Source organism: Neoarius graeffei, chromosome 28 (assembly GCF_027579695.1).
Source record: "Neoarius graeffei isolate fNeoGra1 chromosome 28, fNeoGra1.pri, whole genome shotgun sequence".
In the NCBI taxonomy this organism is placed as follows: Eukaryota; Metazoa; Chordata; class Actinopteri; order Siluriformes; family Ariidae; genus Neoarius; species Neoarius graeffei.
Window position 1 is genome coordinate 21,441,929 of NC_083596.1, and position 23,959 is coordinate 21,465,887.

Genomic DNA, 23,959 nt, shown 5'->3' on the forward strand with positions numbered 1-23,959 from the left:
CAGAAACAACTGCACATAAGTATTATATTTTTTGCTAGACCATTTTCAGATTTAGGAAAACAAAAATTTCTTTTTCTATTTTGTTCAACTAGAGATTCCTGGCAAAGTCAAAAAGCCTTGATGTAATAAATTAACATTAAGTGGTTGTTTTACACCTTTAAAAACTAAAACGGGTCAGTGGCGACCCGAACACAAGAGGAGGGTTAAATCTCAGACTTTTATAATAAGGTGTTCCACATGTGCAAAAAAGTGCCCTTTTTTCCCCCCAGAGCACTTGCCCTCCAAAATGTCCGTGCACGCCACTGGCTATAACCCATGTACGCCGAGATTGAGTGGAATAAGTGTTTCATTCTATCCACATTCACTGGATTTTGAGAAACAGAGCATTTTTATTGTTATTTTTTGCAAATTCGGTAAATCAAAACTTTTCATGCAAGACCTCCGACAAAATAATTTCCGCTTCAAATGCAAACAAACCGGCGAAATGACAGTAGCAATTTGTGAAAAATGCTATAATAATAATAATTGTTGAAAAATAAAAAAGATACATTCTTACCATGAAATACTTTTATTCCGTATTTTGTTGCGCTTTTTTTGTATTTTTTAGGGGTTTTCTTTTCGAGTAGAGTTTTTATTTCGTTCTCGGGTGGTTCAGCAAAACGCTTGGCCATTTTGTTTTTCTCGACTCATGGTACAGTATATGCGCTGAAATCCTAGTAGTAGAGTAGCCAATCAGAGTGCGCGATTGCTGCAATCCAATGACATACATGTCAACCTATACGGAATGTCCGTATTTTATACGGATTTGATTCAATAAACGTAGTATACGGGCGTACAAATAAAGTTATACGGATTCTTTAAAAAAAAACTTCAATGTTTATTTAGCGCTATAATCAATTCCCACGATGATAAAAGAGCGCATAACATTTACAAATGTACTGTACACCACACAAAGCACAAACAGCCAGTAAAGAGTCTTATGAAATCGCGCGTTGTCTTGTGGTAGCAAGACTTCATTTCACTTTTGATCATGCGCACACCGCATTGTGAGAATCCCGCCAACCGGGAAGTAACATTTTGTTTGAAATGCGTATTTCCACCTGAGCGACTTTCACTAGCGACTGAAAAGATTCTGAATGGGCACTCTGGCAAGATCAACACAGACACTTGCTGTGACATGCAGCCTAGTGAGTATTGGTGCAGAGCGCTAAAAAAGCTGTCATGGAGTACAATTCTGAACATCAGGGTGACACTTTGTGTTTTTGTCAAACATTGGAGCTTTGTATTCATTCTGAAGGTTTATTGTTATTAATACTGAATAAAAAGTAACTTGGATATATCATTGTTAATCATTCAAATTTTAGGTAAATTATTTTAATTTGCATCTTATAAGGATTTTATAAGGGAAATACGGATTTTGGAGGTTGGTTATACAGGTTTGATTGACCAAAGGTTGACATGTATGCAATGAATGTCTCATCTCATCTCATTATCTCTAGCCGCTTTATCCTGTTCTACAGGGTCGCAGGCAAGCTGGATCCTATCCCAGCTGACTACGGGCGAAAGGCGGGGTACACCCTGGACAAGTCGCCAGGTCATCACAGGGCTGACACGTAGGCACAGACAACCATTCACATTCACACCTACGGTCAATTTAGAGTCACCAGTTAACCTAACCTGCATGTCTTTGGACTGTGGGGGAAACCGGAGCACCCGGAGGAAACCCACGCGGACACGGGGAGAACATGCAAACTCCGCACAGAAAGGCCCTCGCCGGCCACGGGGCTCGAACCCGGACCTTCTTGCTGTGAGGCGACAGCGCTAACCACTACACCACCGCGCCGCCTGCAATGAATGTGGATAGAATAATTGCCAATATATGAAAAGTTCACGCAGTTCAGGCACTTCAGAATGTAGATCAGAGATGGTCATTTCTATAAATCTGTACATCTATTAGCTTTATGCAAATTTCCTTTTAATTTGAAATTCACTCACGGATTGTAAATGTTTCTCAGAGCTCTTTCTGAGAAAGGGAAGGATGCTGGACCATGTCCTCCCCATGAGAGTTGCTAGTTCAGTGGTCATCACACAGGAAACACCCCTGCTCTGGAGGCAGCACCGGAAGAACCATCTTCAGATCCAGCTGTTGGTTGCTTGGACTTTGCTAGACTCTGTTTTTCTCTATGTTTTATCTGTTTGGACTTTTCGACATCTGCCTCACATACTATCTCCCTAGCTGGTTTGGCAATGGTCAGGGAAAAAAGCGTGAAATTGATAAATATTTCCTCTGTTATCATTTCATTTCCCCCCTTTTTCCATCTGGGACTTCTATCTTTGACCCACTTTGGTCCACAGCTACTTCAGTCGGCCATCCTCTGACTCCAAAATTCCATAGTGACCATGTTGTGTTTGGGATTGTTGAGGGAGATTTTTTAAAATTCATTCATTTATTTATTTATTTATTTATTTATTTATTTAATGAGTCACTGATTTACAAACGCCCTCCAGTGTTAAAGTGAGTCATTTTATGAGAGGAGGCAAAAACTTTCTGCAGCTGTTTAACGCCAGATCGGAAAAGACCCTTTTGACAAAAAAAAAAAAAAGACATGAAGGAACAGGAAATCAGTGAGAGGAACTGGTCTGGAATATCAAGGCCTTTTCTAACCATCAAAACAGTACAAATAGAGTCTTTTTTTTTTTAATACAAATCCCAGAGCAGTGGTGATGGTTCATCCTGCTTCTGCCAATAATTCTACAATCATTTATTTATTTTGGAAACAAATGGAGCATAACTGGGGAAAGTCACATCCTTCCTCTTTTGGAACAAAATTACAGATAGGAATTGTGATGAATCCCTTTTAAATGTACACTGGAAATGCACGTGATGTGATGTCAGAAGGTGTCTGATACATTTCTAACAGCCATTCAGTTTGTCTCGTGAATTTAGATGATGTTTGTTGGATATCTGGAAAATAACATGGGTACAGTTCCCAAACCTCTTTACATATTTTCCATCCAGGCAAGAAGACTGAGGGTAGTAAACAGAGCAACGTTACTCTAGAGACTCTCTGAATTTAACATCTGTTCAGCTCCATCATTTAAATGAGCTGACCTGCTCATTGTATCATCTCTCCCAACGACTTAATGCAATAGAAATATTACAGAGTTATGGGAAGGATATTTCAGAGAGACATGCCTCTTGTCTTTCTCTCTCTCTCTCTCTCTCTCTCTCCAGCTGTGGTGGTGACAGTAGTTGTAATTCTGTGCTCCAGAGTGTTTAGGCAGAGACATGGACTGTACCCAGTCAGCTGAAGACACAGGAAGAAAGAGGACAAGAACTAAACAGGACAAACATTTACACTAAATTTAGACAAGTTTATGGATCTAAGATCTTTTGAATAGCTCTTGAGTAAGAAGAGATGGTGAGTAGATTTCCTGTATTGGTGCAGTTCTCATGGACGGGTTTAGTTTCATGCTTCCTTTTGGATTCCTTTGGATTGGCAGTACTAAAAAGTTACATGTTTAATTAATTACCCGTCAGCTGTTGGATTTGGACCGTCGGTATCATTTTTTGATTCGGATGTTGTGAGTTTCATTGACCACTCTTTAGTCCTGGAGAATAGAGTCCTTAGTTGGATTTCAGCTGCACATGCCTTCCATACTTTCCCTCCAGTTCATATTAATCCATTGGTGTCTTCCAGTCTTGCTGATTGGGAATTTTTATGCCACGTTCTGACTGTAGATCTGCCTTTGCTATATTTCTCCACTGCGGTTTCCTCTCGAGCAGTAGTTGTCTGCATGTACTCGGTGTGTGTGCGTGTGTGTACGTGTGTGTGGATGATTATAACCCATGTAAGAAGAGCCCTGTGGAGTGCACAGTGTGGTTAGGCTGAGGCTATTTTCTGCTTCTATGGCCAGGACACGGTGGCATGACTGCCGACTTAATAACACGTTTCAGAGACATGGTGCTCTGTTTGCCCACACGAGCCATTTGGGGAAGCGCTTTGAGACTGCGCGTGTGTTTGTTTGTATGTATGCGAGACAAACAGTGAAATAGACAATCACGCCAAATCACATAGTAGATTCCCATGTAGTTATCACTGTGAAGTGGCTTTATTTAAAGAAATATATTTGTTGTGTGTGCAGAAATTCTCTTATTCCTGTGTTTACATGCTTTGTGGCAGAATTTTTTTTTTAAAACTAGATGGAGATATTTCTCTGCTCTGAGTGTCTGACAGCCAACACCGAACATCACTGTGAGAGGCTCTCTACCGTATGTTCTGATGGAAAATAGGATTTAACCGAACATTTGGTCAAGTATATGCTGAATGGAAACTTTCCACAATTTGTCAGTCTGTTCTCCAGATTATTCTTAAATATTTCATCCTGATTAATATTCACATTCTGTTGCAAGCCTGTCTTTACTCGTCCACAGAAGCGAAGCTTCACATTCCACTGGCTTTCTTGACCGGGCCTGCCAACAAAAGTGCCGCTCTCATGAGTGAAAGTTCTCTTGGGTTATTTGGTAAACTTTAAAATAGCGAGAGGTGGACAAAGTACACAACTTCATTACTTAAGTCAAAGTACAGATCCCACTGGTTAAATGTTACTCCAGTACAAGTGAAAGTTGTCCAGTCAAATTTTTACTTAAGTTAAAGTACTGAAGTACTTGCTTTTAAAAATACTTAAGTATTAAAAGTACATTTTCCGTCAACACATCGTTGTATTATTGCCACAACGCTTACAAAACCTAATGCCGTTACCAAAGACAGAAATGTGAATTCACAAAATGAACGCATGCTGTGCCATCATGGTGGTTTAACGCTAAGCCAGCTAGTCAGTTAAACTCCACCTGACATGCTAGCAAATTCTTTTCAAACTCAAAATCATATTGGGTAGCTAACGCTACTAGAAAAGAAAGATTTTTACATTCTGTTTATTTGGCAAGATTATGCTAAAACATATTTCTGAAAGGACTTCAGATAAGTTAACGTTATTCATGTTAGTGTAACTCTGTTTTTACATGCTAACTAACAGCGTCCAAGTTAACTAGCTATGAGTTAACGTTAGCCGGGGACAAGGCGACGGCAACTTGGCAGGCAAATCCATACCATAGAAAGTCATTTGACTAACCAGACTGTATAGCTATTGCAACGTTATCGCTAGCTCTAAAGCACAGACAACTTCGCTGCAAGCTTTCTCTTGGAATAAAGCGTTTATATACCTCAATATGCTTCCATAGGTCGGACAGCGAGTTTTTGTAGGCCGTGATGTGGTTCATTTTCGGCAAACAAAGCAAACATTTAAAACGAAACGAATCTTTAATCCTTTCAGAAAACTGAAACATAGGTTCTAGGTATGGCCATGAGTGCGTGCGTTCCCCAGAAGAACCGCCTCCTTCCATTCTGCCATCAACTCATTGTGTGAAATAACGCTGCTGAGAAATCACTGATCTTTATTTTATCCAGTCCATGGATGTGACGTGACCCTAGTGATTACTGATCAGCTGTCTCAGTGTCACCTGCGAAAAAAACAATCACGTTTTAGAAAAGAAAAGAAAAAAACATCCACTTTCAAAGCTGCTTCATAGTAACGAGTAACGAGGACCTTGACAGAAATGTAGTGGAGTGAAAAGTACGATATTTGTCTTTCAAATGTAGTGAAGTTAAAGTCATACGTTTCCAAAGAAAATAATACTCAAGTAAAGTACAGATACTCAAAAAGTGTACTTAAGTACAGTACTCAAGCAAATGTACTTCGTTACTGTCCACTTCTGAAAATAGCTACTATAGACATCTAACCAAATATACTGATGAGTGCTGTAACCTCTAAAAATTTGCTAGAGAGCCTTGTATGTTTTGTCAGAACATATTTTGGCAATTTGACTGACATGACAGATGACCAGCCGCATCCTTTTTCCTGAGGTTATCAGTAAGCATGCGAGATTATCTTGTTTACTGGTCAGGACATGTTGATTCATTTTCTATAACAGCAACTCTGAAAATATTGCCAGCTGTAAAGCAAATCACAGTTTTATACACTACCGTTCAAAAGTTTGGGGTCACCCAGACAATTTTGTGTTTTCCATGAAAAGTCACACTTTTATTTACCACCATAAGTTGTAAAATGAATAGAAAATATAGTCAAGACATTTTTCTGGCCATTTTGAGCATTTAATCGACCCCACAAATGTGATGCTCAAGAAACTCAATCTGCTCAAAGGAAGGTCAGTTTTATAGCTTCTCTAAAGAGCTCAACTGTTTTCAGCTGTGCTAACATGATTGTACAAGGGTTTTCTAATCATCCATTAGCCTTCTGAGGCAATGAGCAAACACATTGTACCATTAGAACACTGGAGTGAGAGTTGCTGGAAATGGGCCTCTATACACCTATGGAGATATTGCACCAAAAACCAGACATTTGCAGCTAGAATAGTCATTTACCACATTAGCAATGTATAGAGTGTATTTCTGATTAGTTTAAAGTCATCTTCATTGAAAAGAACAGTGCTTTTCTTTCAAAAATAAGGACATTTCAAAGTGACCCCAAACTTTTGAACGGTAGTGTATTACTGTAAATTTTAATATATTATCACACAATGACTGGAATGGTGGATGCTGCATGTAAATAACATCTAATAATAAATGGATTAAAAACCATTGATATGGTGAAGTATGAAATATTAATCAGGTTGCAACTCACAAAATTCTGAAGATGAGCTTGACATTGGCACAAGATTCCATCCATCCATCCATCCATCCATCCATCCATCCATCCATTTTCTAAATTACTTATCCATTGCGATCCCAGCTGACTTTGGACGAGAGGAAGGGTACACCCTGGAGAGGTTGGCAGCCTATATTGGCACAAGTTTTCATAAAAATCTTTTGACAACAAAACTTAAATGCATGTCATGGCTGGAAGGAATATGGATAGCTCTGTCAATCTGATGTGATTACTGTTAAAACCCTCATGATAACAGTGTTATACAGCAGGTTGTCAAACCAGTCATAAGAGATGTGTGAGGTATGATGGTCAGGTGTCCACAAACTTTTGGGCGTATATATAGTGTATGCCACGTGAGCGTCATGGGCAAAACCACCTTTTTAAAAGAAAAGGATCTGAGCATTCTCTTCTTGAAAAATCATAATTAACTTCCTGAATTTCTACATTTCCTTTACATCAATAGTATGAACATAATATTAGGTTTTAATGTATGATGTGGCGTCACATCATAACATACTAAATTCATCAGCACGTGCAAGTATTGACTTCAGACTTTTTATATCCTATAAGATAACAAGACTTAAAGGTCATAGGCAACGTTCGGAGGTGAAATGTAGAATATCAACTTTATTGTCTAGAGCAGGGGTTTTCAAAGTGTGGGAGAGTCAGCCCCCCCTCAGAGAGCAAATAAACAACAGTGCCCCCCCCTACAATTTTTGTTGTTGCTATACTTAATGTTCCATTCGTATTTTTAAAAAATGGTTGTTTTACACATTTTTATTTTTTTCTTTTTCACATTTTAAACATCTGTGCTTTTTAAAACATCTTGTTTTACACATTTTAAACATCTCATAGCATCGTTAGCTAGCACCCCTTGGCAGACAACACACTGTGGCAGTGGAGCATCTTCAGATCCAGTCCATGAAAATCCAAACTTTAAATAATCGTGGTCATACTTCCTTCTTTTTCCAGTCCCCCAGGATTCTGCGGGCCTTTTTTGTGATTGTTGTGGGCTAAAATGTCTGATGTTGCGGGGGATTTTCCAAAAAAATTGCGATGAAAGTTGCGGTGTTTTTTAGGTTTTTGTTGCGATTACATTGCGGGAGGAAGTGAAAGTTGCGAGAAATTGTTGCGATTTTCTCTTTTTGTGATTAAAATTGAGTGATATGTTAAATATTAAGTTATTACTGAAAAACTATTGATTAAAAAACAAAGACACTGAGAAATGGTCCTATAAACAACTTTACCAATATAAAAGATTACCAGGACTACAACAATGCAGAAAAATAGGCGTTACTTATCCAAATGCACCTGTTGGTTCAAAAGTTAAAGTGCATAGAACCTCACAGCACAACATGAAGTTACCTTCAAATATAATATAAATGCCTCAGCTTTCATGTAAGGAAAAAAAAACTATTAATACTAGTACTGTGTGCAGGCAGTCTCTCCTGAAGACTAAATTAAACAATAATTATAAACTAATAAAATAAATGGCTCAGGCTTCATAGAAGAAAAAAAACAATTTGAACAGAATCTCACAGTATGATGCTGAAGCTGCCTAAACAATGGAAAATAAAATACCATATTGGCAAAAATGTTGGCATCCATTAATTTCTTGTATTTAGTAAAAAAAAAAAATAAAGTGCACACAGTCCTTCACTGTAAACATAACACACTTTCAGTAACAGAATTTAAGCCTACAGAAACACTGACTCACACATCATGCAGTGTTGCCAGATACTGCTGACGTTTTCCAGACCAAAATATGTTCAAAACCCGCCAAAATGCACTTAAAACCGCCCAATCTTGCAACACTGCGCGCATGCTGCTTCTCTTGAATGTAAACACGGAAGTAAGGCGGAAGGTAGTTTGTCGACGTCACCTCAAGACGACGCCAACGATTGGTCAAATTTGCGGGAAAGTTGCGGTGATTGGATATAATTGTAACACCGCCCTGAATTCGCGGGGGTTGGTTGAATTTGCGCTGAAGTTGCAAATTGCAACATCCTGGAGGCTCTGTTTTTTTTGCTTGGCCCAAACTCTGTCTCCTCACTCAATGTAGCTTTAGGTACTAAATCGATCCATTTTGTCTCTGGTAAAGGCTCCTCACGTTGCGCCCCCCCCCCCCGAAGAACTCTGGCGCCCCCCCAGGGGGGGCGCCCCCCACACTTTGAAAAGCCCTGGGAAGAACAACCCAAATAGCAAATTCAATCTTCCTGGTGTCTAATTTCCACCATAAAATTGAATAAAGTGCTTAAAATATACTGTTTTGCCCAATTTCCGAAGGTTTGTTTACATCTCACTTATGTGCACTTTCACCACCAGGGGACTGTCGCCATGACGTCATTTAAGCCAAACAGACCGGGAGCAGCTCTGTGTTTACTTGCGAACCGAGCACACGTTTAGGAGGTTCATTTATTAACCACTTTCTAAATATACTTTTTCTTGCTTGAGAGAAACATACAGGGCTAATTTTCAACAATTCAATAATAACATTTGTTTTTTTCGCGGTGCGGTTTTCAGCAAATCCTGCGCTCTGATTGGCTTGCGAGCGGGTCCGTATCCTACGATACGGACCCCGGTTACGGACCTCTGGCGACTTGCTCGTTCACAACAACAACAAACATAGTAGCAATTTTTGTCAACATTTATCTTTTTTATAAGATTTATTTATAAGATTTTTATCAAAAATCTTATAAATTTTTGCCAGCATTTCTCAGGAGAATAGCATTAATTTTACAGCATGGATAGAGATAACGACAGTGTTCACAGCGAAAGTGAGTTTTACTACCCTGAGGAAGAAGAAATAAAAGAAAACATTTCAGGAGAAAGCTAAAAACCTCTAAATTGCTAACGCCAAGCAAAAACATGGCTGAATCCTGAATGGCTCCTATTTGTATAAATAGGGGACTACATAGGCGGCAAAATGTAGTTTTTTTCCTGCCATGGAAGTGCACTTGTATACCGAGGAGGAAGCAATTTGCATTACAGCCGTGAATGAGGATTCAAAATGGCAGCTCGGCTCGGTTTTCCCTTTCGGGCGCTCTCGTTTTCTGTTAGAATTTGGTAAAGAAAAAAGTAAATATATTATTTTCCAGCTTAAGGTCGGTCCGTATGGTGAAATACCGTGACCTCGGCCTTAAATACTGATCTCGGCCCAGAGGGCCTCGCTCAGTACTTTCAAGACCTCGGTCACGGTATTTCACGATACAGACCTCCCAGCTGGTAAATAACATCTCATCTCATTATCTCTAGCCGCTTTATCCTGTTCTACAGGGTCGCAGGCAAGCTGGAACCTATCCCAGCTGACTACGGGTGAGAGGCGGGGTACACCCTGGACAAGTCGCCAGGTCATCACAGGGCTGACACATAGACACAGATAACCATTCACACCTACGGTCAATTTAGAGTCACCAGTTAACCTAACCTGCATGTCTTTGGACTGTGGGGGAAACCGGAGCACCCGGAGGAAACCCACGCGGACACGGGGAGAACGTGCAAACTCCACACAGAAAGGCCCTCGCCAGCTGCTGGGCTCGAACCCAGGACCTTCTTGCTGTGAGGCGACAGCGCTAACCACTACACCACTGTCCCACCCCTTCAGAGAAAATCAATTTTAAAAAATAAAAATAATTTTAAAAAATCATAATGATTTAAAGGAGATACTGTATATTATGAAAAATTCACTTTTTCAGTGCTTGTGCACTTACATTTTGGTATCTGGAGTCCTGACCTACCCACAAACTCTGAAATAAGACACCCAGTCAGTTTCGTCTGAGCTGTCTGTTTCAGAAAACGTGCTTTACAAGCCGTTCAGATTTAGCTCCGCTTTCTATGTCACAAGCGGAGCTCATTAGAATTATGTCGCCGCCTCCTCATCAGAGTATCTCCACTCATGGCTCAAGAACTGCCTTTCCTCATGAATATTCATTTGCAAAGTGCTACCTGAAAAATATGTTATTTGCCAGGTGGTATGGTGGTGTAGTGGTTAGCGCTGTCGCCTCACAGCAAGAAGGTCCGGGTTCGAGCCCCGTGGCCGGCGAGGGCCTTTCTGTGTGGAGTTTGCATGTTCTCCCCGTGTCCGCGTGGGTTTCCTCCGGGTGCTCTGGTTTCCCCCACAGTCCAAAGACATGCAGGTTAGGTTAACTGGTGACTCTAAATTGACCGTAGGTGTGAATGTGAGTGTGAATGGTTGTCTGTGTCTATGTGTCAGCCCTGTGATGACCTGGCGACTTGTCCAGGGTGTACCCCGCCTTTCGCCCGTAGTCAGCTGGGATAGGCTCCAGCTTGCCTGCGACCCTGTAGAACAGGATAAAGTGGCTAGAGATAATGAGATGAGATGAGATCTTCTAGCTGCATGCAAATGTTAGCTGGTATGTGTGTGTAACCGATACAGAACTCCTACTCTGGAGTAATCTTTTGCAGATTTTAGTTTCGCTTAATCCCACAAAAAATGTGGGCATTAGAACCGTGTTTCAGCAAAAGTGGGGGTGTTACAACACTCGCATTCCCTGCAGTTGCAACGCCCATGTTGAGAAGTATTAGATGAAGTGATGAAAGTTGACACCTCATGGAATTTATAAGCGTCTGCGAAGGTTTATATCAGTTGTAATGAAAGGCTTATGAGACCATCATGTAGCCCTTTGAACATTATTGTTAAAACGTTGCCTCAGGTAACACATTCTCTTCTTGATCCATATTTCAACTCAACACAACTTTACTTTATTGACATTGTTCCACATACATAGTATACAGAAGAACGAAATGTCATTTTCTTATGGGCCAAGGTGCATAGACAGTGCAAACAACAAATATCACGATAAACCAGTAAACATTAAATACTGCGAGAGCTGGTAAGAGCTGTGCAAATATCACATAACACAACATAAAATAACCTAACATACACAACCTGATATAACTCAGCCTAATATAACATGACATAACACAACATGGGCGGCACGGTGGTGTAGTGGTTAGCGCTGTCGCCTCACAGCAAGAAGGTCCGGGTTCGAGCCCCGGGGCCGGCGAGGGCCTTTCTGTGTGGAGTTTGCATGTTCTCCCTGTGTCCGCGTGGGTTTCCTCCGGGTGCTCCGGTTTCCCCCACAGTCCAAAGACATGCAGGTTAGGTTAACTGGTGACTCTAAATTGACCGTAGGTGTGAATGTGAGTGTGAATGGTTGTCTGTGTCTATGTGTCAGCCCTGTGATGACCTGGCGACTTGTCCAGGGTGTACCCCGCCTTTCGCCCGTAGTCAGCTGGGATAGGCTCCAGCTTGCCTGCGACCCTGTAGAAGGATAAAGCGGCTAGAGATAATGAGATGAGATGAGATAACACAACATACCACAACCTAACATGACACGTCATGACATAAAATGAATTGCAAGGCAGTGCAGATAAGACAGTCTGACATAACATAAAAAGCAGCAGAACTATGAAGGCGGGTGCGATGAGGTAGAGAGGTAGAGAATAAAGTGCTAGTGCACAATTTAAAGTGACCTTGTGCAGTTTGTGTGTTTAATTTCCATTGTGCAGTTTGTGTACTGAGGGTCCATTGTCCATTTTAGAGTGACGGTGTACAGTACACACGCTTGGGATGTCCATTGTGTGTTTTGTGTGTGGTGTGGGATGGGGAAGCAGGTTGTTATAGGAGGAGTGAGGTGATGGGTGACACCAGGGTGTTCAGGGCTCTGACCGATTGGGAGAAGAAGCTGTTTCAGAACCTTGCAGTGTGGGTCCTGATGCTGCAGAACCACCTACCTGATGGCATAGGATCAAACAGACTGTGGGAAGGGTGAGAGGGGTCCTTCACAACGGCAGAGGCTCTGTGTACACACCATGCCTGGAAGAGATCCTGGACTCTCAGAAAACAGAAACAAAGTACATTGATGTACCATTAGGGGTACACTGATTTGTCACTTGGACAGTACCCTCTAAGGTACTTATTTGTACCTTTTATATACTGGTTGGGAACATATACAGTGGTGCTTGAAAGTTTGTGAACCCTTTAGAATTTTCTATATTTCTGAATAAATATGACCTAAAACATCATCAGATTTTCACACAAGTCCTAAAAGTAGATAAAGAGAACCCAGTTAAACAAATGAGACAAAAATATTATACTTGGTCATTTATTTATTGAGGAAAATAATCCAATATTACATATCTGTGAGTGGCAAAAGTATGTGAAGCTTTGCTTTCAGTATCTGGTGTGACCCCTTTGTGCAGCAATAACTGCAACTAAACGTTTCCGGTAACTGTTGATCAGTCCTGCACACCGGCTTGGAGGAATTTTAGCCCGTTCCTCCGTACAGAACAGCTTCAACTCTGGGATGTTGGTGGGTTTCCTCACATGAACTGCTCGCTTCAGGTCTTTCCACAACATTTTGAGTGGATTAAGGTCAAGACTTTGACTTGGCCATTCCAAAACATTAACTTTATTCTTCTTTAACTATTCTTTGGTAGAACGACTCGTGTGCTTAGGGTGTTGCTGCATGACCCACCTTCTCTTGAGATTCAGTTCATGGACAGATGTCCTGACATTTTCCTTTAGAATTTGTTGGTATAATTCAGAATTCATTGTTCCATCAATGATGGCAAGCCGTCCTGGCCCAGATGCAGCAAAACAGGCCCAAACCATGATACTACCACCACCATGTTTCACAGATGGGATAAGGTTCTTATGCTGGAATGCAGTGTTTTCCTTTCTCCAAACATAACACTCCTCATTTAAACCAAAAAGTTCTATTTTGGTCTCATCCGTCCACAAAACATTTTTCCAATAGCCTTCTGGCTTGTCCACGTGATCTTTAGCAAACTGCAGACGAGCAGCAATGTTCTTTCTCCTTGTAACCCTGCCATGCACATCATTGTTGTTCAGTGTTCTCCTGATGGTGGACTCTTGAACATTAGCCAATGTGATAGAGGCCTTCAGTTGCTTAGAAGTTACCCTGGGGTCCTCTGTGACCTCGCCGACTATTACACGCCTTGCTCTTGGAGTGATCTTTGTTGGTCGACCACTCCTGGGGAGGGTAACAATGGTTTTGAATTTCCTCCATTTGTACACAGTCTGTCTGACTGTGGATTGGTGGAGTCCAAACTCTTTAGAGATGGTTTTGTAACCTTTTCCAGCCTAATGAGCATCAACAATGCTTTCTCTGACGTCCTCAGAAATCTCCTTTGTTTGTACCATGATACACTTCCACAAACATGTGTTGTGAAGATCAGACTTTGATAGATCCCTGTTCTTTAAATAAAACAGGGTGCCCACTCACACCTGATTGTCATCCCATTGATTGAAAACACCTGACTAATTTCACCTTCAAATTAACTGCTAATCCTAGAGGTTCACATACTTTTGCCACTCACAGATATGTAATATTGGATCATTTTCCTCAATAAATAAATGACCAAGTATAATATTTTTGTCTCATTTGTTTAACTGGGTTCTCTTTATCTACTTTTAGGACTTGTGTGAAAATCTGATGATGGTTTAGGTCATATTTATGCAGAAATATAGAAAATTCTAAAGGGTTCACAAACTTTCAAGCACCACTGTATGTACCTGTTTGACCCTAAAAAAGTACACATAGTTACCTTGAAATCCAATATTGAGCCCTAGGGGGTGCATTAGTGTAGATTGTACCTTGGGGGACAGAAATGGACTCCTATCGTATCCCCTATTTCTAACAGTGTGGATGGAGGGAAGGGAGGCCCCTATAATCCTCTCAGCTGTCCTCACTATGCATTGTAGAGTCTTGCGTTCGAGTGTTTTGCACTGTTCTTATTCTAAGAACTGCTATCGTCTTATTTTAAATGCCCATGATCGCTCCTGTTTCCAACCTAAAATGAATTTCATCTAAATGCGATGGCCCCAAATCTTGATTCTAGACATTCGTTTGACGCAGAGGTCATTATAGTCAACTGATTTCCCAAAATGACTAATCTGTTGTGACATGTTTGCTGAACTATGTACTGCCCTGAGGGCTATACATGACTATTTATACTCAAATGTCTGCACCAAAGATAATCAGCAGCATCTGTTCCAAGTGTGTGCATTTAAGAGGAGTCATTCTGACTCATACTGTGCATAACATTGAAATTGCATGCAAAAATCTGTCCTAAACATTGGGTTATTTATTTTTTCTTGTTTGTGTGTTAGATATGCTAATATGAGTCTGAAACAAGCAGCTAACTGTGTGACATGTAATTTAATAACGCAATAAAAACATGATCAAAGACCTAATTACTTAAGGGGATTGTAATTATTCCGAGTGGTCTTTCATGTTTAGTCTAGCGTCTAACTGCATACAAATGGATAACAATGAGTCATTGTAGAGAAACAGGAGATTTTCTCACCACTCCATGTGTCTTGAAATAAATATGCAAGTTTTCATATGGGAAGTAAGTGTACATGGCACCAACACCAAACTGCATTCATTTTTTTCATCCATATTAAAAACAGGACCTCAATGACTGTGATGAAGTGATCAGTAACCCAGAAGACATGGACACCCTGAATAGGAACGTTCTTGATCATGGCCGCCAGACCCATCAGGTGCTACAGGTGAGACAGCATCCATTCCATCCATTATCCTGTGCTTATCCTGTGCAGGGTCGCAGGCAAGCTGGGGCCTATCCCAGCTGACTATGGGCAAGAGGCAGGGTACACCCTGGACAAGTCACCAGATCATCGCAGGGCTGACACATAGAGACAAACAACCATTCACACTCACATTCACACCTACGGTCAATTTAGAGCCACCAATTAACCTAACCTGCATGTCTTTGGACTGTGGGGGAAACCGGAGCACCCGGAAGAAACCCACGCAGACACGGGGAGAACATGCAAACTCCACACAGAAAGGCCCCCATCGGCCACTGGGCTCGAACCAGGTGAGACAGCAGTTGCTGGCAAATGAACAAGGGTTAAAGCTACAGTCAGAAAACATCCATCCATCATCTGTAGCCGCTTATCCTGTTCTACAGGGTCGCAGGCAAGCCGGAGCCTATCCCAGTTGACTATGGGCGAGAGGTGGGGTACACCCTGGACAAGTCGCCAGGTTATCACAGGGCTGACACATAGAGACAAACAACCATTCACACCTACGGTCAATTTAGAGCCACCAATTAGCCTAACCTGCATGTCTTTGGACTGTGAGGGAAACCGGAGCACCCGGAGGAAACCCATGCAGACACGGGGAGAACATGCAAACTCCACACAGAAAGGTCCCCATCGGCCACTGGGCTCGAACCCAGGACCTTCTTGCTGTGAGGAGACAGCGCTAACCACTACATCGTGTCACCCTATGCCAAGATCTTTGTAGGTAAATATTAATTCAAGCAAAATCCTGTACTGAAAGTTCCTGTCTTAACCCAATTTCTGAAAAGACGCTTTTCTGTTCAGCCCATTTATTGGATGTTTCCAAAATAAACATAATCCAAGCCAAGCCATTAAACCAACAAACTCTGTCACACACAAAACCGCATCAAGCTCAGTTTAAGCTCTTAAATACATTAAGGTTAGCCACAATATGCCCGGTGAAAGAAATGTCACGTTACAATAGAGGTCATTAAACACTATTATTTATGGCCCCAGTGTTAGTAGATGACGGGGGAAGATATGGAGACTAAAACAAACCACTGTGGCCTTTCAGCATTCCGATTCCGAGCTTGCATAGTGAAATGCTGTTTATTCATTTATTTTTTAAAATAAAGGTTCAAATCAGGACCTGACTAGCAAGGGCAGGTAAAAATGGCATCTCAGGTGTCGTTTTGTTCTTTTAGCTCAGATGTGTTTTAATAAAGAGAGAATGTTCTAAAAAGCTCGGATTGATCTGTTTAATCGACTCACTGGGCGCAATTTAATGTGGAGTGGAATATGCTGTCTAATTCAACACACTAAGCTCTTTCATACTGCATGACAAATTATTCCAGCACAAAGCAGGGCACTGGGGCTGAAGAGAAATTTCCAGCAGTGGCCTTCTCCACACTTCCATTAAGAGGAAGTACAGAAACTGAGGAGAAATTTATAACCCAAAACTATGAGCATATTCTTCTAAAAGGAATCTGTGACTTGCCCTATTTTTCCAAATTTGTTACCAAAGTCATACCAGCATTTATCAACTTATACCTCATGATTCATTCTGTTGCCCCCCCCCCCCCCCCCCCCAAAAAAAAAATCTTTTCTTTGCACGAAGTCTTTCCGTGTCGCCCTTGAGAACCTCTGGATTTGACTTTGAGTCTGTTCAGTCTGTCATCTTTTATCTTACAGATTCAATCCTCTTAGCCTCCCGGCATACATAGCCATACCTGATGGAGATAAACCTGGTTAGCTCCATTAGCCTTTTAGCCCAGCCCTGCTTTACTATATGACTCTAATTGAGTCAGTATAATCGGGTTTGGAGCACTATGAGCAATCATTCAAGAGAGGGCAGGTCACTTTGGGGACCTTTGTGACTGGAGAACATAATTGGCCAACAGTGAACATGGTGTATGTGCATTACTGTGTAACAGAAAGATACTGGAATTAATATTGTTTGAATTGTAAACATTGATATGTTTTTTTTTCTTTCCATTTGTCTATGTTGCCAAGGGTACTCCACTGGACCTGATTGAGACAGGCAAAACTCTCAAAGTCCAAGCAGAGCGTCCACATCTGGTCAGTTTGGGAAGTGGACGTCTGAGCACAGCCATCACACTATTACCCATACCAGAAGGTTAGGTACCTTCCCCCCCCCCCCTCCCCCCCCCCCCCCCCCAAGTCAATACAATGCATTTTTCTGTCATTATTGTCACAATGTCAACATTACATTCGTTTTGGCTTGAGGCTGTTATACCGTCTGCGTCTGTACTGTTGGGGGAGAATCTAACTAGATTAAGCAATGAGAAATGTTCATTCAGTTAGGAAGGGTAATATACTGATATTGATCATTTTTGCTGAATTCAGCAGCTTTCCTCACGTACCTGCAGTCCCATCATTGTTAATGGCTCCACATGGCAAACAGCCAAGTCTGACATGAGCTGGAAGTTACCCGAGAGCAAGAGCTTGTGTGTGTGTGTGTGTGTGTGTGCCCTTGCACTGTAGGATGTGTGAGCAGTTAATTGTAGAAGGTCTAGCAGAGCAGCATGACATGTTCTTTGCTGTATTCTTAGCTCAGCTATGTAGTATATCATCACTCAAACAATGACAAATAGAGAATTTTCCCTCTCCTGACACTGGAACGGGAGTAAAAGTAACACTCTGCTGAACTGACTTGCTATTTCATATTTAAATAATATTGGCTGGCTTTTTGTCATGGTATATCAGATATATTCCATTCGGCTAGCATGATACTGAATGAGCCAAAGACGAGTTCAAGATCATGCTAGCTGAATGGAACATATCTGATATACCCAGGGGCGCAGATAGGATTTTTGAACTGGGGGGGACTGAGCTGTCAGCAAATGATTCCATTTTGTATATATATATATATATGAGTGATTCCACGCTTATGGGTACTGAAATGGGGACATGAACTTATTTTTAAAAATTCACCTAAAACCATTTCTTTTTTTTACCATCAGGTCACAAAACATGTAATCTTTAATGAATGATATGTTAAAAGATAACTTTAATTTTCTGAGATGTAATAAAAACATATTTATATGCCAAAGTCAGAACGTAACAGAAGTGTTGTGGGCATATATATTCTCAATTTTAACAATGTAGAATTACTTTTTGAAACATAGGAAGGTGATGTTTTAGCAAATATAATTAATAAACATGTGTAGTAGAATAAACATACGCATTCTTTCAATAAGATTAACATGGTATATAGCTAGATTGTAATTAATTTGTAACAGACGCGAGATGGACAATCGTAACAGAAGTAATGTAACAGACATCATTTTGGAACTCATAGGCTTGACTTTGGCATATAAATATGTTTTTATTACATCTCAGAAAATTAAAGTTATCTTTTAACATATCATTCATTAAAGATTACATGTTTTGTGACCTGATGGCAAAAAAAGAAATGGTTTTAGGTGAATAAGTTCATGTCCCGGGCGGCACGGTGGTGTAGTGGTTAGCGCTGTCGCCTCACAGCAAGAAGGTCCTGGGTTCAAGCCCCGGGGCCGGCGAGGGCCTTTCTGTGCGGAGTTTGCATGTTCTCCCCGTGTCCGCGTGGGTTTCCTCCGGGTGCTCCGGTTTCCCCCACAGTCCAAAGACATGCAGGTTAGGTTAACTGGTGACTCTAAATTGACCGTAGGTGTGAATGTGAGTGTGAATGGTTGTCTGTGTCTATGTGTCAGCCCTGTGATGACCTGGTGACTTGTCCAGGGTGTACCCCGCCTTTCGCCCGTAGTCAGCTGGGATAGGCTCCAGCTTGCCTGCGACCCTGTAGAAGGATAAAGCGGCTAGAGATAATGAGATGAGAATGAAGTTCATGTCCCCATTTCAGTAAGTTCATGTCCCCATTTCAGTACCCATAAGCGTGGAATCACTCATCTCATCTCATCTCATTATCTCTAGCCGCTTTATCCTGTTCTACAGGGTCGCAGGCAAGCTGGAGCTTATCCCAGCTGACTACGGGCGAAAGGCGGGGTACACCCTGGACAAGTCGCCAGGTCATCAGGAATCACTCATATATATATATATACACACACACACACTACCGTTCAAAAGTTTGGGGTCACTTTGAAATGTCCTTATTTTTGAAAGAAAAGCACTGTTCTTTTCAATGAAGATGACTTTAAACTAATCAGAAATACACTCTATACATTGCTAATGTGGTAAATGACTATTCTAGCTGCAAATGTGTGGTTTTTGGTGCAATATCTCCATAGGTGTATAGAGGCCCATTTCCAGCAACTCTCACTCCAGTGTTCTAATGGTACAATGTGTTTGCTCATTGCCTCAGAAGGCTAATGGATGATTAGAAAACCCTTGTACAATCATGTTAGCACAGCTGAAAACAGTTGAGCTCTTTAGAGAAGCTATAAAACTGACCTTCCTTTGAGCAGATTGAGTTTCTGGAGCATCACATTTGTGGGGTCGATTAAATGCTCAAAATGGCCAGAAAAATGTCTTGACTATATTTTCTATTCATTTTACAACTTATGGTGGTAAATAAAAGTGTGACTTTTCATGGAAAACACAAAATTGTCTGGGTGACCCCAAACTTTTGAACGGTAGTGTGTATACATGTTATTTCACCTCCCTCACTGCCATCAGCAGGAACTACCTGCAGGCCAGGACAATGATAACATTTTAACATAGCCTATGGAAATCCAAAGTTTACACATTATCATCACGCACAGAAATTGCAAAACTGCAAAACTAGTTTTAAAACCGCTAAGTTCCAACTGTTAAACATAGCGAGAGGCTGGGCTACGTGTGTGTGTGTGTAAAGTGTAAACCAGTGCATCCTGACTTTCTAACTATGCCTGTGTGTTGCGTGAGCGGCAGTCAGTCAACAACTCTTCGCAAAGTTTTCTTATGAAACAATATGCTCGCTGAAATTATGGCAGGGAACGCCAGATTAAACATTAAAACTGCCTTCTGAGCACTGTATCTACAGGCTACCACCGAAAGAAGGAGGCTACCAGAAAGGCATCTCTATGCCGTATGATTTTACTTTCACTACGACATTACTTTGAACAGACTATCAAAAAATTGCAAGGTGATATGATAAAGTAAGGCACAGTTTACTTACAGTCGTTTTTTTTTTAAAAAAAAACCCCGATGCAATCGTTTTCTGCCTTTTGGCACCCTTCATCATGCCGTGTTGGGGTCCTGAACTAGGAGGAGCTGTCCCCGATATGCCTGTCAAACTTGTTGTGGGTAACCATAGCAACCAAGCTCGAGCTCGCAACCTGTGCAGTCTGCGCAGTTGCAACTATGTATGTACTGCTGTGCACCTCAATAAACAGAATGGTAATTAGTCTTTTGATTTTTCCGTGAGGTTTGCCTTATGCAAAGAAAGACAGCGTAGATGTTTTTTCCTCCCTATAAGTGGGGGGGGGACCGAACGAGGTGAATTTAAATCTGGGTGGGACGAATCCCCCCCGTCCCCCCCTCTATCTGCGCCCATGGATATACCATGAAAAAAAGCCAGCCAATATTATTATTATTATTATTATTATTATTATTATTATTCATCTCATCTCATTATCTCTAGCCGCTTTATCCTGTTCTACAGGGTCGCAGGCAAGCTGGAGCCTATCCCAGCTGACTACGGGCGAAAGGCGGGGTACACCCTGGACAAGTTGCCAGGTCATCACAGGGCTGACACATAGACACAGACAACCATTCACACTCACATTCACACCTACGGTCAATTTAGAGTCACCAGTTAACCTAACCTGCATGTCTTTGGACTGTGGGGGAAACCGGAGCACCCGGAGGAAACCCACGTGGACACGGGGAGAACATGCAAACTCCGCACAGAAAGGCCCTCGCCGGCCACGGGGCTCGAACCTGGACCTTCTTGCTGTGAGGCGACAGCGCTATATTATTATTATTATTATACATTCATTGGAACAATTATACATTTCATTCGGTGTCTTTAATGATGTCTATTTGGCCATTGTATGTATCTTTCCAATGACGATTAATGCCTGCATGAATACTCACGAGTGAAGTCCTCTTATAAAAGCCTCTGTCACGGTTCCTCACCTCCAAGTAGAACTTTGACAATATTTCAGCTATTGCTCTCTTGTCCAGTTTTTCGATGTCCGTTGGTATGTTTTTCTCTTGTAAATATGTGTGAAGAATATCTAATTAAGTTTTGGTAGCCTTTCAGGTGTTCAACACATCTTTCTCTTTCAAAATTTTCTCAAAATCTTCCGTATTTATTGCAGCAAAGCTGGTGGCCATGTTTGTTTACAAATTGTCACAGTCGCTCACTAGCACGGACGTTTTATATGCAATACATATCTTATGGCATTTTCAATTCACTGTGACAGTTTACTGCGGGTGCCGATGACGAACAAAGAAATGCTTCAGCAGAACGCTTTCTCATTGAATATTTGCATCGGGGCAGCATGGTGGTGTAGTGGTTAGCACTGTCGCCTCACAGCAAGAAGGTTCTGGGTTCAAGCCCAGTGGCCGACGGGGGCCTTCCGGTTTCCCCTACAGTCCAAAGACATGCAGGTTAGGCCAATTGGTGGCTCTAAATTGACCGTAGGTATGAATGTGAAGGTGTGTGAATGGTTGTCTGTGTCTATGTGTCAGCCCTGCGATGACCTGCTGACTTGTCCAGGGTGTACCCCGCCTCTCGCCCATAGTCAGCTAGGATAGGCTCCAGCTCGCCTGCAACCCTGTACCGGATATTTGCATCAGCTCCGACGTGTGCCGTCGTGTTGTCTTGACAACCATGCAATATCGTAAACCCAGCCCTCTCAATATATTTCTGAGAAAGGGGCAAGTAAGAAAGAGTAGTAGGCAGAGGTTAAGCGTAAGCTGAGCCAGGGATCCCAGCAGTAATTGAAAAAAATAGAGGAATGTAAGAAACTATCAGCATGGGTCAAGGGGGCTGCAAGCCCTTTGCGGGGTGCAGAGGCAGCACCCCTGCTGGGGGTACAGGGGGCAAAGCCCCCTGAAGCAGTTGAGATTTTAACATTTAAAGATGCTATAGAACACGTTTTTTACATAGATTTAACATAGAAAAGCAACAGAATTTAACAATAATGTGTATCTGTTTGATGCCATATTTTGTAATCTATGACATAAGTGGCAAAAAAAATTGTTATTTATAAAAATTAGACGAAAATGTAGCTTTGAAGAATATACTTGCCTAAATATTCCACTGATTTTGTTATAATATAACAATAGTATCCATAGTTCATCTCATTTGTTTATTTTTTTGTTTCGAGTTAATGTCAATACTAGTCTAATATAAGCCACATTCATTTTTCAAAAATCATGAATATGAGCAGAAATCAATGATTCAGTAATATTAGATATATACATATGTACAGCAAATATTGGAGATATTTGATTTAAACCTTTCTCTTTTTGAAAGGTTTCACTGCAGAGGAGTTTAATGCTCTTTTCTGGGGCGCATTCTGTGATCTTTCCTCCAGTTTTCTCTGCTTTTGTTTCTCTGATCTTCGCTTCTGCTTTTTCAACCTGTTTTTCCAACCAGGACCAATTCCATGAATTCTTGATCCCCGCATCTAACCCAGACACTGTTCCGCTATCTCTTTTATGGAGGATATCTTTTTTCCACGACATATTGAATTAAGTTCAACGCATTAGAAACAAAAGCACGGAGTTAAAACACGTTTTCTAGCAAATGGGCGCAGCCATATTGTTTTCTCATTCTATCGCGCACAGTCTCGCAGTATTTACATCAATTTAACTTCCGAGTGTTCCCGAATGTCAAATGATAACAAACAAAGACGACGAAAACATCGCTAAACAAGCAAACCAAATCAGAACATATTCTGCTGGTCATTTTACTTAAACAAACATATTTTTAACGGATATACAAGAGATTTAAAAAAAAAAACACTTTGGCTAGAAAAATAGCGGAATTCCGCTAAATAGCGGACGTCTGGGATCCATGCTGAGCAGCGGTGGCGTTAGCCGCCGCTGCGATGTGTAAAAAAGAGGGGGGTCCTCCCCCGGAAAATTTTGAAAATGTAGATGTTAAATGGTGAATTCTGAGTGATCCTGAATGCAAAATTTTATTTTTATGAAGTAAAAACTTATGAATTTAAATTCTTTGAAAAACCACTGTGAGTAGCCGGCAGTGGAGCGTTTGTAGGCGGCAAAATCGCTGGTTGCCGGCAGTTATTGAGAGGACTGTAAACCATATTCAACATTCATTCTCCATTGGATAGAGTGACGTAATAGACATAGGATAAGCATTATGCTAACAGTATTGCATGCTATCCAAGCAAATGAATGAAACCCACTAGAATACGTTTTTATTCCATTGAAAAAGTGTCCTGTATGTATAATAATCTGTAATACTGAATCCGCAAAAACATTTATCTCATGTCATTATCTCTAGCCGCTTTATCCTGTTCTACAGGGTCGCAGGCAAGCTGGAGCCTATCCCAGCTGACTACGGGCGAAAGGCAGGGTACACCCTGGACAAGTCGCCAGGTCATCACAGGGCTGACACATAGACACAGACAACCATTCACACTCACATTCACACCTACGGTCAATTTAGAGTCACCAGTTAACCTAACCTGCATGTCTTTGGACTGTGGGGGAAACCGGAGCACCCGGAGGAAACCC

General features: G+C 41.3%; 1 protein-coding gene across 5 annotated transcripts in view; it reads left to right on the plus strand.

Annotated features, from left to right (window-relative positions):
• Window positions 1-23,959, plus strand: part of phldb1a (pleckstrin homology-like domain, family B, member 1a) — a 123,215-nt gene that overhangs the window by 16,824 nt on the left and 82,432 nt on the right. For 4 of the 5 annotated variants that reach the window (XR_009651906.1, XM_060913189.1, XM_060913192.1 and 1 more), the window contains exons 1-3: window positions 3,240-3,422; window positions 15,188-15,289; window positions 17,318-17,441. Coding sequence is in view for 4 of the 5 variants with exons in the window: in XM_060913189.1 (XP_060769172.1) it covers window positions 3,420-3,422; window positions 15,188-15,289; window positions 17,318-17,441 (229 nt within the window). In the remaining variant the exon portion in view is untranslated. Of the gene's footprint in view, window positions 1-3,239; window positions 3,423-15,187; window positions 15,290-17,317; window positions 17,442-23,959 lie in introns of those variants that run through there. The other variant, XM_060913190.1, reaches the window with a different exon arrangement.